The 16124-nt window shown below is 34.1% G+C and overlaps 1 protein-coding gene and 1 long non-coding RNA gene across 3 annotated transcripts in view; one reads left to right on the forward strand and one right to left on the reverse strand.

Annotated features, from left to right (window-relative positions):
* The window catches only part of LOC146996233 (venom protease-like), a 74086-nt gene that overhangs the window by 10063 nt on the left and 47899 nt on the right, over positions 1–16124 (reverse strand). The window contains exons 7-8 of the mRNA XM_085821393.1: positions 13525–13618; positions 8128–8255 (exon numbers count right to left, since the gene is read on the reverse strand). Of these exons, the coding sequence (XP_085677519.1) occupies positions 8128–8255; positions 13525–13618 (222 nt within the window). The remainder of the gene's footprint in view (positions 1–8127; positions 8256–13524; positions 13619–16124) is intronic.
* Positions 9782–14795, forward strand: LOC146996234 (uncharacterized). Of its 2 annotated transcripts, none has more exons than XR_015042141.1 (2): positions 9782–10933; positions 14512–14795. It is a non-coding gene; the product is annotated as an uncharacterized LOC146996234 (long non-coding RNA). The 2 variants fall into 2 exon arrangements; XR_015042142.1 differs by lacking the exon at positions 9782–10933 and adding an exon at positions 11482–11630.

Here is a 16124-nt window from a genome sequence, read left to right on the forward strand (position 1 = left end):
GACTAATAATATCATCAATTGTTTTAATCTTAAGGTCCGAGTGAATCACATCAGTACGAACATATCAGGCTGCGCTAAGGACTAATCGTAAGGTTTTACTTTGAAAGGCTTCTAATTTTGTTATGTGCGCAGCCGTATCCCAAATGGTACATGCGTACGTAAAAATTGTTCGACTAATTGAAATATATAGAAGATCTTTGATTCTAATAGACAGATGGCTCTTTCGGGCTATTAGAATAGTAAAGTTGGGATCTGAAGCTCTTCGCTTTATTGGGAGTATTCTCAATGGGAGTAATTTTGAATCAAGTATCACTCTTAGATGCTTATATGAGTTTGACCAGAGAATATAGTCGTCAAAGAATTTTAAAGTAACGGAAGGGTGCGGGAGTCAGGAGCGTGTGAATATCATGGCAGCACATTTAGGGATATTAATTTTGATTTTCCAAGTAATGAGCCAGTGCTCAAGGCTTGAGAGATAACTCTGAATGTTTTGAACTAGTTTATACAAGTGTTTGTGCTCGGAGAGGAAAGCCGTGTCATCAGCATAAAGGCGCTAGAGTGACAATGGGTGATTTTGTTATGTCATTAATTAGAATGTTGAACAAAAGAGGGTACTAAAACACTACCTTGTAGGACGCCACTTAGTAATTTGGCGGGGCGTTGAAATGGTAGAATTAACTTGTACTGAGAAAAAACGATTAGTGAGATACGAGTTAATTATGTGAATAAGTTGAGTTAAATTATTAAGTCGCATGAGCTTGATTATGGGTCTCATATGATAAGTCCTATCAAATGCTTTGACGATGTAAAGAGAAAGTATGCCGGTAAGCATTTTGCTATGAAAGGCTTCGTGAATGATTTCTACTGTCTTCAGAAATGGGTGCATTGTGCAGTGTTTTCTCGGAAACCAAATTGTTCGTTGAACTTATTGGCTCCGCAGAAAATCACATCTTGGGTCATCACATCTTAAAAAATCTTAAATATCACAAATTCGTATATCTTAGATAATGAAAGCAAGAGGCTGATAATCTGTAAATTTGTGGATTCGATTGGAATAGGCCAGGTTCTTGAATGCGCACTGTAAGTGCACGTTTCCAACTTTGAGGAAAATAGCAATGCAATAACATAGTTTATTAACATTACGAATAAAAATAAATAGCTGGTGGGAAGATGTTTAATAATGTGATTAGAAATAGAGTCCAATCTTGACGCTTAGTGGTTTATAAAATAGTGGTTACCAGAAATACCAGAAAGAGGCTTTATTTATTACAGTTTTTATACATGACTCATACTGGGGTTGTATCTGCAATTAGTTATAATTGCGCATTATATCTTTACATCTAAAACAAGCTTTTTTTGTCTTATTTATATTTTTTTCAATACGAAGGGTAAGAATTATCATTGTAGATCATAGCTGACATATCCCGAAAAATGCGATGCAGGAAATGAGGAAAACTGCAGGCTTTACGCCATTTGTTTTAACATTAAAGCTATGGAGATAATGACAAAACTGTGCTTTTATTTATACTTTGTTTGGCCTTGACAGGAAGCATTGCCAACATCGTATTCTCAATATTTAAAAAAAAAGCATACATGAATCTATTTATATTAAAATACGTAGTGATAAAATAATTTAGCCTTGCTGTAGGCAAGCAAATAAAAATATGTAAATTGAAAAAGCATTATTGAAAAGCATTTATTTGCTTACCTACAGCATTGTAGAAACAGCTGTAGGTAAGCATATAAAAATATATAAATTCTTATGACATGTGGCAACACAGAGCTCATGTGAGTGACTTTTCATAATCAGAACTATGTGATTTTTCATAATTTTAAAACTCCATTTTCCGAGCCTAGAGATGGTAGATCCTTGAAATGAAAGTGTAAAATAATAAAAGAAGAGATACAAAGAGAACCTTAATTTACGTGCATATATGATCATGGATGAGTTTTATTTATTTATATATTACAGTTTAGCTACGATCAGCAACATGAGGAACTTGATAAACGCTCTCGGTTTACCATTAGGGTTGCCACCTCTTGGCTGTCAAAATCCGGGAGAGGAAAAAAATATCAATTTTCATAACTTTTTATTTTATTTTGAACTTATATTTTGCATTTGATCGTACGGATTTCAAAATATCTGGTCTGGAACTAACAAATTTTAAAAATTGTGCAGTCCATTTTAAAATTGAAGAACGTTAGGATTTCTGCCTTGACATGTTCTTCATTTGAACGGTTTCTTTCCTTAGTCCATATACCGAATGCTATACTGAAAACACCATCGCAGGCAGCGTTTGAGATACAGGTATAGACAAAACGAATGAAACTACTTTCTTCAAGATATCTCCAACTTTATTTTCGACAGTTGAGAACAATTTTGCCCACCTCAGATCAAGTCTTACATTTGATTTAACAATGCTATCTTGAACCTCCCTCAAAATGCAGAAATCTTCATAAAGTTTATTTTCATCAAAAGTGATCTTTAAATCAATGCCCAAGTCTCTCAAAGCATCCCACGTAATCGGTTTTTTTATTGAAAGTATGCTCAATTTACTATACTCTGAGTTTTCGATATTATACCATTTTTTCAGGTAATCTAAACATCTCTGAAAGAAAATGTCTGCGTCTTTATAAAACGTAGACTTGTCCGTTTCATTTAATTTGTTTAAAAAATCTCTTACTGAACTACCAAAAAATTTGTCATTTCTTCTATTTGTTATTTTTCGGCGAATTTCAAGCATAACATCGTGCAATTCTGTGCAAGTAACAAAATCACTTTCGATGATTTTAGTTTCATTATCGAAAATTTGCATAACATTGCGCAAAAAGTAACAGTAGCACAAAGGCAGTGAGTTTTCGTCTTTATATGCTTGCCAAATAATTGTACTACATTCTCTACTCTTTCTTCGATAAAATGCGCCCGTAAAGCTGGCCAATTACAAAGCAAACGCTCTACCACTGGCAATAAAGAAAGCCATCTGGTTGGCAGATGGCGCCAAATGTCGCGATACTCAATATTTAAGAATGCTTAGAAATCTTTCAAAGTCTCTGTTCGTTTAGCATATGCTGAAAATTCACTATAAACTTTGAAGACTAAGGCCTCAACGTCGAATTTTATGCCTTTTAATGCAAATTTTGTGCAGTTTTGTAATATGTGGCATTTACAGTTTACTTTTAAAATGTTTTCATTGTCAATCTTAAGTTTTTGATACACAGAATTATTTATGCCATAATTGACAGAAGCATTATCAGCAAGAAACGAAGTTACATTCATTATATCTAAATTATTTTCTACGAGAACTCGACAAATCTGATTTTTAATCTCACCACTTTTTTTCTTGGGGATAGCGGTAAAAATCAAGCAGTCCGTGTTTTATCCCACTTTCCGTATGAAAATATTGCACGACTACTGGAAACATTTTAAGGTTGCCTTTATTCGACGCATCTGTTGCGACTGAAAAAAACTCTTCTTCTTTAATATCATTTAAAAGTATTTCTTGAGCTGCAGGAGCAAGCACGCTCTCGCAAATACTTGTACATTTTGTTCTACCGCAAGAAATCTTTTTTGCCAAAACAGAATCTGGAAATAGAGTGCTATACAATTTGCTTGTGCAATCCTAACTATTAAAATTATGATGTGGCGTAATCCCATGACAGAATGAAGTAATTTCAATTGGTGATATATTGTTCTCTTCTTTTGAAGATTTCTTCACGAAAAAGTTCGAAACCGATTGCGAAGAATCCTATTCAATATTAACGATTGGTGTTTCTTGCTTTGGGTCTGTACAGTTATAGCTCTAACACCCTCGTACTTAATATTAACCGTTTTACGACATAATTTACATTCTCCATTAAAGAAGTCAATTAAATTAAGTTAACCACTTGTCTTGAAACGACGTCAAATACTTTGTCTTTTTTTGTGGCACTTGTTCACTTGCTGAATCAGAATCGTTTTTGTCACTAGACATTATTATAAAGCATTTAAATAATTTCAAAATACGCACCTGTTCATAGATAGCTAGCTAACTGCAGACTAAATGAAAGAATGGATTGAAAATGAGAGGGTGGAGGGGGCGTGCACGCGACACGCCGGCTCCACTACTCATCAGCAAGGCGCTTACTCATCAGCTCACCGTAGATCGCTGCTGCAAAGAAAAAATATATAGGCATTCTTTGGCTGTTGTGCGCGGTCGTGTGATTTTCGATGCTGTCAACCATTTCGTCCGTGCGCATTGTATCGTTATTTTCAGGAAACTTGATATTCCGGGAGAGTAATATTTATTTTAAATTTCTTCCGGAAGCCGGGAGATTTTAATTTTCAGGGCTCAATTCAGGGAGAATCCCGAAATTCCGCGAGAGGTGGCAACCCTATTCACAACCCAGTGATATATACACTTTGGATTAGCCTTAATTTGGCCTTGGCAATGTATCTCTTTCAGTTAGTGTGCGTTCACACTTTTGAAAAAAAAACTTATGAAGGAATATTTATTATCTTTTCATCAATGCGAACTACATTAATAAGGCTGAAATGGAAAACAATATTTAAATTTTGAAACGTAAGACTGGATTTTTCGAAATGCTTTTAAAATCATCTTCCCCTAGGAAATGTTTCATACTGCAGATTCAAGTTGCGTGAACATTATACAGAAGGTGTTTACACATTTTCAGAAAAGCAACTTTTTGGGAATTAGAATTTATAGCAAAAGCTTATTATTTAAAATGAGAAATATTGTCTGCCACTTTGCCGTGTGTAAACAAACTGTGGATTATAGGATAGGTTTTTGTGAGGAGACATATCCCTATTCTATAACTCAAAAACGTTGTCAAATGCAGTCTTAAAAATTTTTCAGTGCTAAATCAGCAACATTATTAACCGCTAATGAAAAACTGTCAGTTATTAATTCTATATGGTAAGAAGATTTCAAACGAATACTTGAAAAGGTACGCTGATTTTAAAGTTTCTAAAGTTAAATCGTTGATAACAAGAGAAAATCCGTCGCCGCAGAAATCAGTTGCAAAGGCTTTAAATAAATGTGTAGTAAATAATAAATAAATTAATAAACCTAGATTTACAGCCTTAAAAAGCTAAAAAACATAATATTTACCAGCTGTTGGCGAGGCATGTGACTCAAAGCAGAATAATATCCAGACCCTATATGAAACCTATTTAGCAGGGGAAAATGAAAAAAACAGTGTGACTGAATCTTGATGAAGCATGGATTTACCTAAATGACTGCAACAAAAAGGTGTATTTATTACTGAAAAAAGTCAAAATTATACAAATCTAATTCCGTCAATGCAAAGAAAATTTCAGTAAGGTGTTCATGATTGTCGCAGGATTAATACAATGGGAAATTAAAAATAAGAGAGAGGGAGAAAAAGTTCTTTTCAAAATACTATCAAGAAGTTTAACGTCCAATTATTGCAAAATAAATTACATTTCTTTATCCCAGTGACTTTCAGACAGTAAAATTTCACCAAGACAAATCAAGAATTCATTCATCGAAAGGTAGTACTACATTCCTTGAACTAATTAAGTGTGATACAAATACTGCATATAACACTTTTTCAATATATTCCTATAAACAGAAGAAACTGTGAATACGTCAATTTATTTATAAGTACACAATAATAAGAAATTCGCTGCGAAATTCATGTAAATTTGTGAGTAAAAATGCATATGTAAATAACAGCAGCTTAACAACGCAGCGCTGTTTTGCCACTTTCCAAAATTTCAAAATAGTGTCCTTTTTTTCCCTCCAGTTGCGGTGATTTTTACCAGAGGGCGCACTGCGAAAAGTTAGAAGCGTTATAGAACGTCAAGAGAGCAGACACGCTAAGGTGTGGGCTGTCTTACCACTAATGATATAATAGCCAGGTGACAAAAGTAGTAAACTGTACCATGTATCTGCTAGGCGGCAAACAAAGGAGCTTAGAACCTCCAGAGCAGAAAGTAGGTTAAGAAATGCTGAAATCACCGAAGAAAGCAAATATGCCATCAATATTACCAAATAATAATTACTTTACAAAATGACAATACAACATTATCACAAAAACTGTTTACACGGAGGACTGTACTTGCTATTTTCCGTAATAAGGCAAAAATGCTGGATGGTAAGCGTAAAGAATGAAATTCAAAAAATGCATAAAATGTTTCAGAGTACGAGCAGCAACATCTACTCAATTAATGAGAGAACTACCTGCAAGTAGAGTGATTCCACGTACAGCTTTTCCAAAGTTTGGCGTCGATTCTACTGGCCCATTTGCTGTGAAAATGAGAAGCGGAAGAGGTATAAGGCCTATTAAATGTAATAGCTGTATTTTCATTTGTTTAGCTACAAAGGCCATCTATTTAGAGATTATCAGCGACTTACCAAATGAAGCATTCCTAGCTGTTCTGAAAAGATTCGCTTCGAGGAGAAAAAAACCTAAGAGAACCTAATAAGAAGTGATTATGGAAATAATTTTTTTATATGTAATTTTTTTATATTTAAAGTCCTCTAAGAAACAGTTTGATTTATCCAGTAAAACTCAGAATTTCCAGAAACTCAGAATATCTGAAAACTCAGAATTTCAAGGTGGTTATCAAACGAAAACATAAGTTTGATATTCAATGCGCCAGTTTCTCCACATCATGTTGATATATGGGAGGCATTTAAAGAAATGTGCTGGTATTCAAATTTTAACTTACGAAGAGTTCCTAAATCTAATTACACAAATTGAAGCATGTATTGATTTGAGGCTCATAAAACCGGTCTCCAGTCATTTAAATAACTTGACAGCTCTGACTCCCGACACTTTATTATAGGGACTCCTTTAACAGCTATTCCAGGACAAGATTTAAGCGGAATACGAGTGTCTGCATTACAGAGATGGCAACTAACACAGTAGATATTCAAGAGGTTTTGAAACAGGTGGTCTAAAGGGTAACTGCTAACTACAACAGCGCAGGAAATGGAGATAACCTAGCAAACATATTCGTCTAAATGACTTGTTTCTCGTTAAAGAAGATAATATACCTTCACTACGTTAGAAACTCGAGTGGGTAATAGAAGAGTTTCTGCGAAGAAACAATAATGTCCGAGTGGTAAGACTGAAAACTGTGCACGGGGTCTTTAAACGTCCTATTATCAAACTGTGTCCTTTGCGAATTAATGAAGAAGACGTTAACTTTTAAGTGCCAGATTTATGTTGAACATATTTTATTATTTTTCTATATTTCTGATTGTACTTATTTTGCTATTTGTTTTAGTTTAACCCTTACTCAATTGTTGAATATAGTGAGAAAATAATTATTAAATCTAACTTATTAAACAATTCGAACAGCAAACAAACGAGGAGATTTATAAGCTGTTTAGCTGTTTTACTAGAAGATTGGTAAGTGTAATATGTAATTTTGTACTTTTTGAAGATTTTTTTATGGTTCCCTTTTCTATATTTTGCACATGTTGAAGATGAATGTAATTCATCGAAGAGAGAGGAGGCTGTTTGGTCTCCTCCAATTGCGGTGATGTTTACCACGAAAAAGGTTAGTTTGTTATAGATGTTATAGAACGACAAGAGTGCCAAAACGCCAAGGTGTCGGGTGTCTTACAGCTAATGATATAATGCACTGTATGTGGCTGGTGGCAGTAGACCAGTAAGCTGTAACATTGTATATAAATGTGTAAATAAATGTACAATAGAAGAATTTTGGATTTAATTAAGGAGCACTCAGTGATACAGATCAATTGGTTAGTACAATTTGCTTTGGCCATCAAAAATTTCATAATTAAAATTTTACTGCATTAATCTTTATGTATTTATTAATCTTTATGTATTTTTTATATTTAATTGATATCGTCTATTTGGAACGTGTACTTAGCAGCTAATTTTTAACTGATATCGTCCTTTTGGAATGTATTTTCGAATTTTTCCAAATCAGTTAAGTTCACTTGTTCTAACTGAATTTCAGGAGGTACTTTGTACAGTATATTAAAACCGTGTAAAACTTTAAGAAAGCCTTATTATTAATGAGCATATCAACAGTTGCTTTGATAGATAATAAAGGTGTGTTTTCTTCAAAAAACTGGGAAAAACTGATTGAACTTAGATTTTGTATTATGTGAGATGCTCAAAAATTACCAAGCAGGAATCCTTGCCATTTCCGGCACATAATGAATACTCTGTTATATCTTCGTTAGAAGTTTTGCATTTTTCAAATGGTACAACTGGTACGCTGACCTCCTGTAATTCCTCGCTGGCTTTCCTACCTATACAAAAAATGAAGAAAAATCATAAACTCTTCCTAGATGGAAAAATTATCAATATACCAATTTTGGATTTGAAACACAGCAAATTAATCTAAATAACAATGAAATAATATCTATTTCACTTCTCCACGGTCCGCGCAAACTGCATTGTGAATTCCTGTTTAGAATAGCTAGAAATAGAAACTAACAGCGAAAGCAGAAAAATCGTATGTTCATCGTAGGTTGTTAGATAAGATGTAGCTTTGAACAACAGTTCATTTTATTATGCATGGGAGGGGGTATTTGATTGATGAATTGCACTTGAAGTGATAAGGAAATGAAATGTACACAGACTGTCTGCTATTCCTATGACATCTTAAGGGTTGTTTCGCTAACATTGCTGGAAACCAAACTACTGTATTAGGAGCAGTATAGAAAGACTTCACGTAAAAGATGGACCGATATTTTATAAGGTGTTTTATGCAAAAGAAAAGACTTTTGTATAATCTTTATATATATGAGCTAATTATGCTGAAACTCATTTGCTAGGAAAATGGCCAAATGTTTTAACTCAACTAAATTCTACTAAATGACTTAATATAATGAACAAGATGAACTTGTATTGTACATAGTATTGGCTATATAATAGATAAACATGCTACCATATAATTCAAAATTCTACTCATAAATGATAAAATAATTTTAATTAAAGTTTTAATTGTTCGCCTTTTCTTATAAATTGCATGCGCTTTATATAACGGTATTTTAAGGCAAAAGTTATTATTATATTTGAGTTTAACGTTCAAGAAATAGTAATTTTTCCTTCATCAGCTTATCACACGACCAAACAACAAGCATATTAAAATTTTCTGATCTTCCTTTTACTGTAATCATATTTAATTATATGTGTGATACATGTGCAGAGATATGATAGTATAAAAACCTGAGATTTCAAAGACTGATAAAGAATGATGCAAAATCTAGATTTTGAAAAACAAAATGCAAAATTCAAGATGTTTTCAAGCATCAGAAAGATTGACTGATGACTGATTTCAGGGAAAGTTAAATTATACTTCTGTTACAGGAAAGGTGAGTAATTTGTATTGTGATGGGCATCAGGAAAAATAAACATACGAAAGTATTATAAATAAAAGATCTTTTCTCCTTCGAATGTCCGTAGCGAAAGAGAAAAATAATCTTTGTCGTTCTAATGAGCCAAATCGTTTCAGATGCGTAGGGGCTCGGTACAAAGGAAGAGACGTTATTTTTTGTGCGCGATTCTTAAAATAGCTAGCAAGTCTAAAACTAGGGAAATTTGAAATATATAAAAAGCAAATTCATCGTAGGCTGTTAGATAAGCAGTAGTTTTGAAAAATTTCCCTTTATTAAAAGACCGGGAGCGTTTAGTTGTTGAACTGCCCTTGGAATGATAAGGATATAAAATGTAAACAGATTATCTGCTCGGCCTATTACCTCTTAAAAGTCGTTTCGTTAGATGAGTTGGGTCTCAAGCTGGGAGGAGAAGTTTTAAAAATACTTTCCCGGCGCAGAGTGAAAGAAAGGTGCTCTGCATACTTCAAATTGCTGCGTTCTTGTAATTGTGTTGAGAAACATTGGATTGATATACCCTTCGACCAATACTATAAAAGTTGGTTGCGCCAAAAGATAGTCTCAGTTAATAAGTTAAATAGTGAGTTAAAAGTCAAAAGTTAAATATTGTCATGAAAGGAGGAAATGAAAACAAGGGAGGGGGGAGAGAAAAGAAGGGAGAAGGATGAAGAAGAAGGGAGAAGGTATTCTAAGGACTTTGGGAGGACAGAGACAGGAATTAATGTGAAAACCGCAAGAATGAAAAGTGAAAAATGAGGAAGGAGAATTCATTGGATATATATCGACCTCATGCATGATGATCAGCTGTATTAAATTGTTAATGCATGCTCGGGACTTTTTCAGGTATTTAAATAGCTTAAGAAAAAAGGCTCAGGATATGGATGGTATTTATTAATTCAATTATTACTTAGTTATCCCGCGCCTTAGTGCACTTTATAATATTATTATTTATTTAACTTTATAATATTTCGTTGAAATATTATTACTTAGTGTACATTTTAGTGTGTAATTGGAAGAAAATAACGTGACTGTGTCAGCTCCAGCCTTAGAAGAGTCGGCTTTGATTGCAACGATGGGGCGACGATCTGTGTTATATGTTCCTGTCTACTACGTGTTGAGCGCTACGACATGGCGACTGTTTTACCCTTTGAATAATTATGAATAGAAATTTTATTCGATATTGCTATTTAATGAGCGATTGAAGAAAGGACGCGAACATGTGAATTACAGCCTTACAAGACTTCGAGTCCTCATCCTCGACCATGACGATACGTGCAATGTGTTCCTGCTTACGACGTGTTATGAAGAGGCTGCTCCAGACTGACATTAATCGTGATGAAGAGACTTACCTACGCTCAATGGAAAAGGACAGATTTCATAGAATTCCATTGTTATACTGAGGAAATCATCGCCGAAACGGACTTTTGAGACTGTTATATAGTGGATGGGGGTGAGGGTGGCTTACTTCTACGAGACAAGGACAGTGGTAAGGAATATTCATTAAGTTAATTATACTATTGCTTAGAACAGAACGTTTGAATTCGTTATCCCGAAGAATTGCTTAATTTCCTCTCCCAAAGAAAACTCTAGTAAGTATGATCTTCTTCTAGTTAGCTTAACAAAGTGGTTCTTGAGTTAGTAGAGATAAAATGTATATAAATCAGTTTTAAATGTGCGAATGTTTGTAAATTTTATAGAACATATTTATTATCTAACACCTTTCTTAGAAATTTTTTATCGTACCAGAGATTGACATATCTGCATACGAGTGAATTTAAGCACATTTTAAATATGATCACTTGTCATTTATGTGTTTATGTTGTTTATGTATTTGCCTTAGTATAGATTTAAGAATTTTAAATTGCTTTTATAAAACTGAACCTGGATTGAAATGATTGCAGTTGTACATAGTTATATTTAAGGAATCCGGATAAATCAGAATCCAAAATTGTAATAAGGCTGTTCGTACATTTTTAGGAGATTTTCATTGTATTTACAGAAATATTTTAGCTAAACTTTTTGTATTTTAAATATTCCATTTTATAACCCTTATTATTCATATCTTTCCACAGCATAATTTCCAAGACAATATAGCTTTTTTTTTTTTTTTTTTTTTTTTTTTTTTTTGTAGCAGAAGAGGTATATTATTCCATTGCTCTTGAACAGCTTTCCAAAGTCCAGGAAGGGTTATAGGTCGACGTCATGACAATCCATTTTTTAAAAGTCCAAAACTACAAAACACTGTGGGTGATACATCAAGACATGTAGTGGAGATATAAGTGAAGGGTATGGTCTTGACACTCATTTCTTGTTTTTTTTTTCCCGAGAAATCAACAGTGAATTTAGACTTGTGGCTCTTTTTATTGATGCAGTTATACTCAGTTTTCAAATATAAAATACCCTCTCTCTACTCACAGTGCAATTTGAGATTATATGAAAAACCAGCAACAATAATAAACCCGTTTGAAAAACTTTTTTTAGATTCTTTGAACCATGTTCTGAATTTTTTTCTTCTCTTTGATGGTAATAAATGGATCTCTTTTTATTGCGCTCGTTCAAATATACCCAGAATTCAGCTATTGTAACAACATTTTTCCATTTTTGTCCGAATAATTGTTTCTCACTGAGAATTCTGCAGCGCGTTTTTCTTTCGGCGATACGTCATAGAGCAAAACAATGCACATTACGTTTTTTCTCCTTTCCAAGGCTCAAATCAGCATTAATCACTTTGTTTATAGTTCACACTGACTATTTTAATGATTATGCAACTGTGCTTTGACTTCGAAGATTTTCTTTTAACATTTAAGTTCTTACCTTTGCAAAATTCGAAACATTCCGTTTTTTTCCTTGCATAAGTACTTTGAACAATTTTTTTCTTGAAACCAAACTTTGGCGTGCTTTCCTTTCTTATTGACAATATTATCTAGCATTGCTTTAGATACCGAAAATCATGGCTTTTTAATAACTAAATGGAATTTTTTTTAGGAAAGATCACAAACATAGCTTTCCTCCATGTTTTCTTTAAAAGCGACATTTTGCATGAGAACAAGATTGTCAAATAACAGATGATAATTTACAGTTTTAAAACTATAGTTGCAGTTAAAACTATTTTTCAAAGCAGGCGATAAAGTGTGAGAACAGCCTCTGCCTTCATCAATTCGAAACATGTTTTATTCACCTCTTTCTTCGGACCACAGCGAGATTAAAAATGCAATTTTTGTAGTTCAAAAACTCATAATAGTTTGTTGCATGAAGACCGTAAATCTAACAACATAGAGCTTTTAAAAGCGCCAAATAAAAACGAAAGCACTCTAGAGAAAATTTTGAAGAAAGCATCTTCAATCACATGCACGTGGTTTTGATTTGAGGAAGAAAAATTTCAATTCTGTAGAATTCTTAACTGAATTTGAGGAAAATTGTTCGCTGAATTCCGATTTTGAGGTATCTCCCAACTCGATTGTCAAGTCTTATGATTTTTCTGGAATTCAACCACTGATAGCTTCAGTTTTAAAGCTACACTGCAACTCAACGCACCTATAACAAAGAGACGCATATTGATAGAATCTGCTCACATTTTCGATCCTTTAGGTCTCCTGTCTCCTTGCACTATATTGATAAAAATACTCTATAAAAGCTATGGTTAGTTAAAGGTGACTGGAATTCAGTTATTCCACAGCACTTCTCAGATGATTGGTTTAAATTTCAAGAGACTTTCATTCAAACCAATAATTGTGAATTCCGAGATGTGTCATACTTCCAACAGACAGAGATATTCAACTACATGGATTTTGTGATGCATCTTTGCTTGCCTATGCAGCAGCCATCTACTGTCGCCAAACATGCAATGGTACGGTTAAGGTTAATCTTTTGGTATCAAAGACTATAAGTCGCGCCTATAAAGCAAGTATCTATTCCTCGATTAGAACTTTGTGCTGTATATTAGTTGATCAGATTAACGCGATCTCTTTTGAACACTTTAAAGAAATTTAATTTTGAAATTTATGCTTGGACGGATTTCAAGGAAGTTAGTTTTGTCTTGGCTATCTGCTCATTCACGTAAGTGGAAAACTTTTGTTGCAAAAAGAACATCTCAAATCATAGAATAATAATTACCTATTAAACATAATAGAAACCTATTAAATATTGGAATCATCTTCCTTCTAAACAAAATCTTGCAGACGTTGCTTCTTGTGGTATAAAACTTCAGCTCCTACCAAACTATAATCTTTGGTGGAAGGGTCCACCATGGCTGCGTCAGGAAGAGGAAAACTGGCCTAAATATGAATTAAGATCTGAAGATTATATTAAAGTAAAGGCTGAACAAAGATCTGATCTTAATTTTATTTCTAATATACGTGAATCGAATGATTTATTAGCTAATTTATTCGAATATTATTCTTTTCATTGCTAGACTATTCGTATCTGGCTTACTGCCAAAGATTTATTACTAATTGCAAGAAGCATCTTGTTACTGAGAACATTTCGCGTAGTGGTATTAACTCCAGCTGCCTTATGCCGCTAACATTTCTAGATGCGAGTAGCAGAAATGTTCATTATTCGTCGAATTCAGAATCATTATTTCCAAGATGATTTGCAATGTATTAAGGAACAGAAACCTTTACCCAAGAACAGCCAACTATGTTCTCTTTATCCGTTCATAGACAAAAATGGTCTCTTACGGGTGGGAGGACGTCTTCGAAATTCATGTTTAGCATTTAACGTCAAACATCCTGTAATACTTCCTTCTCAACATAAATTTAGTGAATTACTGGGGAATGAACTTTATATTACCTACCTGGATGCTGGTCCTTCTTTATTATTTCACCTCATCAGGCAATCTTACTCGGTAATTGGTTTTCTTTGCATGCAACAGAATCAGTGTCACGAGAACTAATTCAGTCATCTATTGAATGGCATTTTATTCCGCCTGCTTCACCACACTTTGGAGGAATATGAGAAGCTGACATTCGCTCAGCGAAATCTCATCTTAGAAGAGTATTGAAAGAAACTCTTTTAACCTATGAAGAGTTGTCAACGCTGCTTACCCAAATCGAGGCTATTTTGAATTCGCGTCCACCCACTTACGTGAACTATTCTGATATTGACTCTATTAATGTTTTAACACCACTTCATTTTATTACAGTTGATACGTTGATTTCCATTCCAGATACACATCTGCCTATTCGCACAGGGAGTTATAGCTGGGAACACTTGTACAGCTACTACATGGACTTTGGAATCGCTGGAAAAAGGAATACTCGACTTCTCCTCAGCAGCGATCTAAGTGGCAGCACAGCAAACCTAACCTGAAGAACGACACTGTGGTTCTTGTCATCGAAGATGGATCTGCACCTTTAGCATGGCCTATAGGGCGTGTCATCGACGGGTTAGTTAGCGTAGCTACAGTCAAAAATAAAACCAACTAATACCAACCAGTTGCAGTCTTCAAAATACCAACTAATAAACTTTCACCTTTGCCTGTGTATGAGGACTAAACCTGATAGGGTGGGAATATGTTTACTTCCATGCCTCTCGAATTTTTCGTTGCCCTGCGTTGGCAACACGCCTTGGAATTCCATTGGGATTCATTATCGGAAGAATTCAATCGCTAAAAACGTAGCTGATCTATAACTGTTCTGATTCGTATTTTAAAACTTATCTGTGTTACCGATGAATTATTGCTAAATGTTTACCTGTGGCTATTTTATTATTAAATGTTTACAGTTTGATGTATAAACTGAGAGTAGTTGAATTTATTAAAGATATTTAAAATCGAAACTACTTCTTCCATTTCGGTGCCATTCGAACATCAGAACTTAAATACTTGATATTCAGGAATAGTTGAAAACCTTAATTTGCTGTTTTTCCTTATGTTTCCCTAGATATGGGACTAAATGCCCGTTGCTTTAAGCCGATATCGTCAGTACATTTGTATGTATAAATTTGCAAAAGGAAAATTTTGGTGTTTATCTATCGAGGTGACTGCTGTTTTAATAAATGGTGTAATATTAATCCCATATATTAAATTATATTGCTTATTAAAGGTTATAGATACAAATTTAATATCAAATAAAATAGAAATATAAGAAACAGGCCAGAAAAAATCTTGAAAAAGGTTTCTTTTCCAGATCTAGATAAAACTTTACATGCAACTCTACCAGAGAAGATCATGCAGTTAATCAAAATAAGAAGGTTTAATAACTCTATAGTGGTTTATGGCAGAGATCCTGGAAGAATGCAGATTCAGAAAAGTGTAGAAAGTAAAGTCGAATTGGAAGCAACAACATAAGCGGATTACGACCACGTGAATTCTTCTGAACTGTAAGAAATACGAATAGGAAACGAAAGGCATTAGAGGATTTTTCAGTCTACTTAACATGAGCACCTCAAGAAGTTAGTTTATAATGAGGTCTGCTCCGATCATCTTGAAAACAGCATCAATCAAATTCCTATCTTATTTAGAGACAACTACGGCAACTCCAAATCAGCACCAACATTTATGGTTCTTAAAATTCTAGAGTTACTACTGTAGAGACATTAGGTATTTTTGGAAGGAGGCAAGATGAAAAATTAGCAGCGCTTTTGCCGGGAATCGAACCACGGACCTTTGGAATACCGGCCTAACGGCCAGAACTACTACACTAAGGCACGCTAAAAAGGCGGGAGAAAGACCTTATACACTCCCCCTTCTAAAGGGCGACTGGGGTTTTTAGGAGACCCAATCGCCAAATCCTGGGTGAGGAGAATCATCATCAAACACCCTTTTTTTTGTTCGGGTGC

This window comes from Stegodyphus dumicola, chromosome 7 (genome assembly GCF_044657685.1).
Source record: "Stegodyphus dumicola isolate Sdum_Otavi_A_Nest chromosome 7, ASM4465768v1".
In the NCBI taxonomy this organism is placed as follows: domain Eukaryota; kingdom Metazoa; phylum Arthropoda; class Arachnida; order Araneae; family Eresidae; genus Stegodyphus; species Stegodyphus dumicola.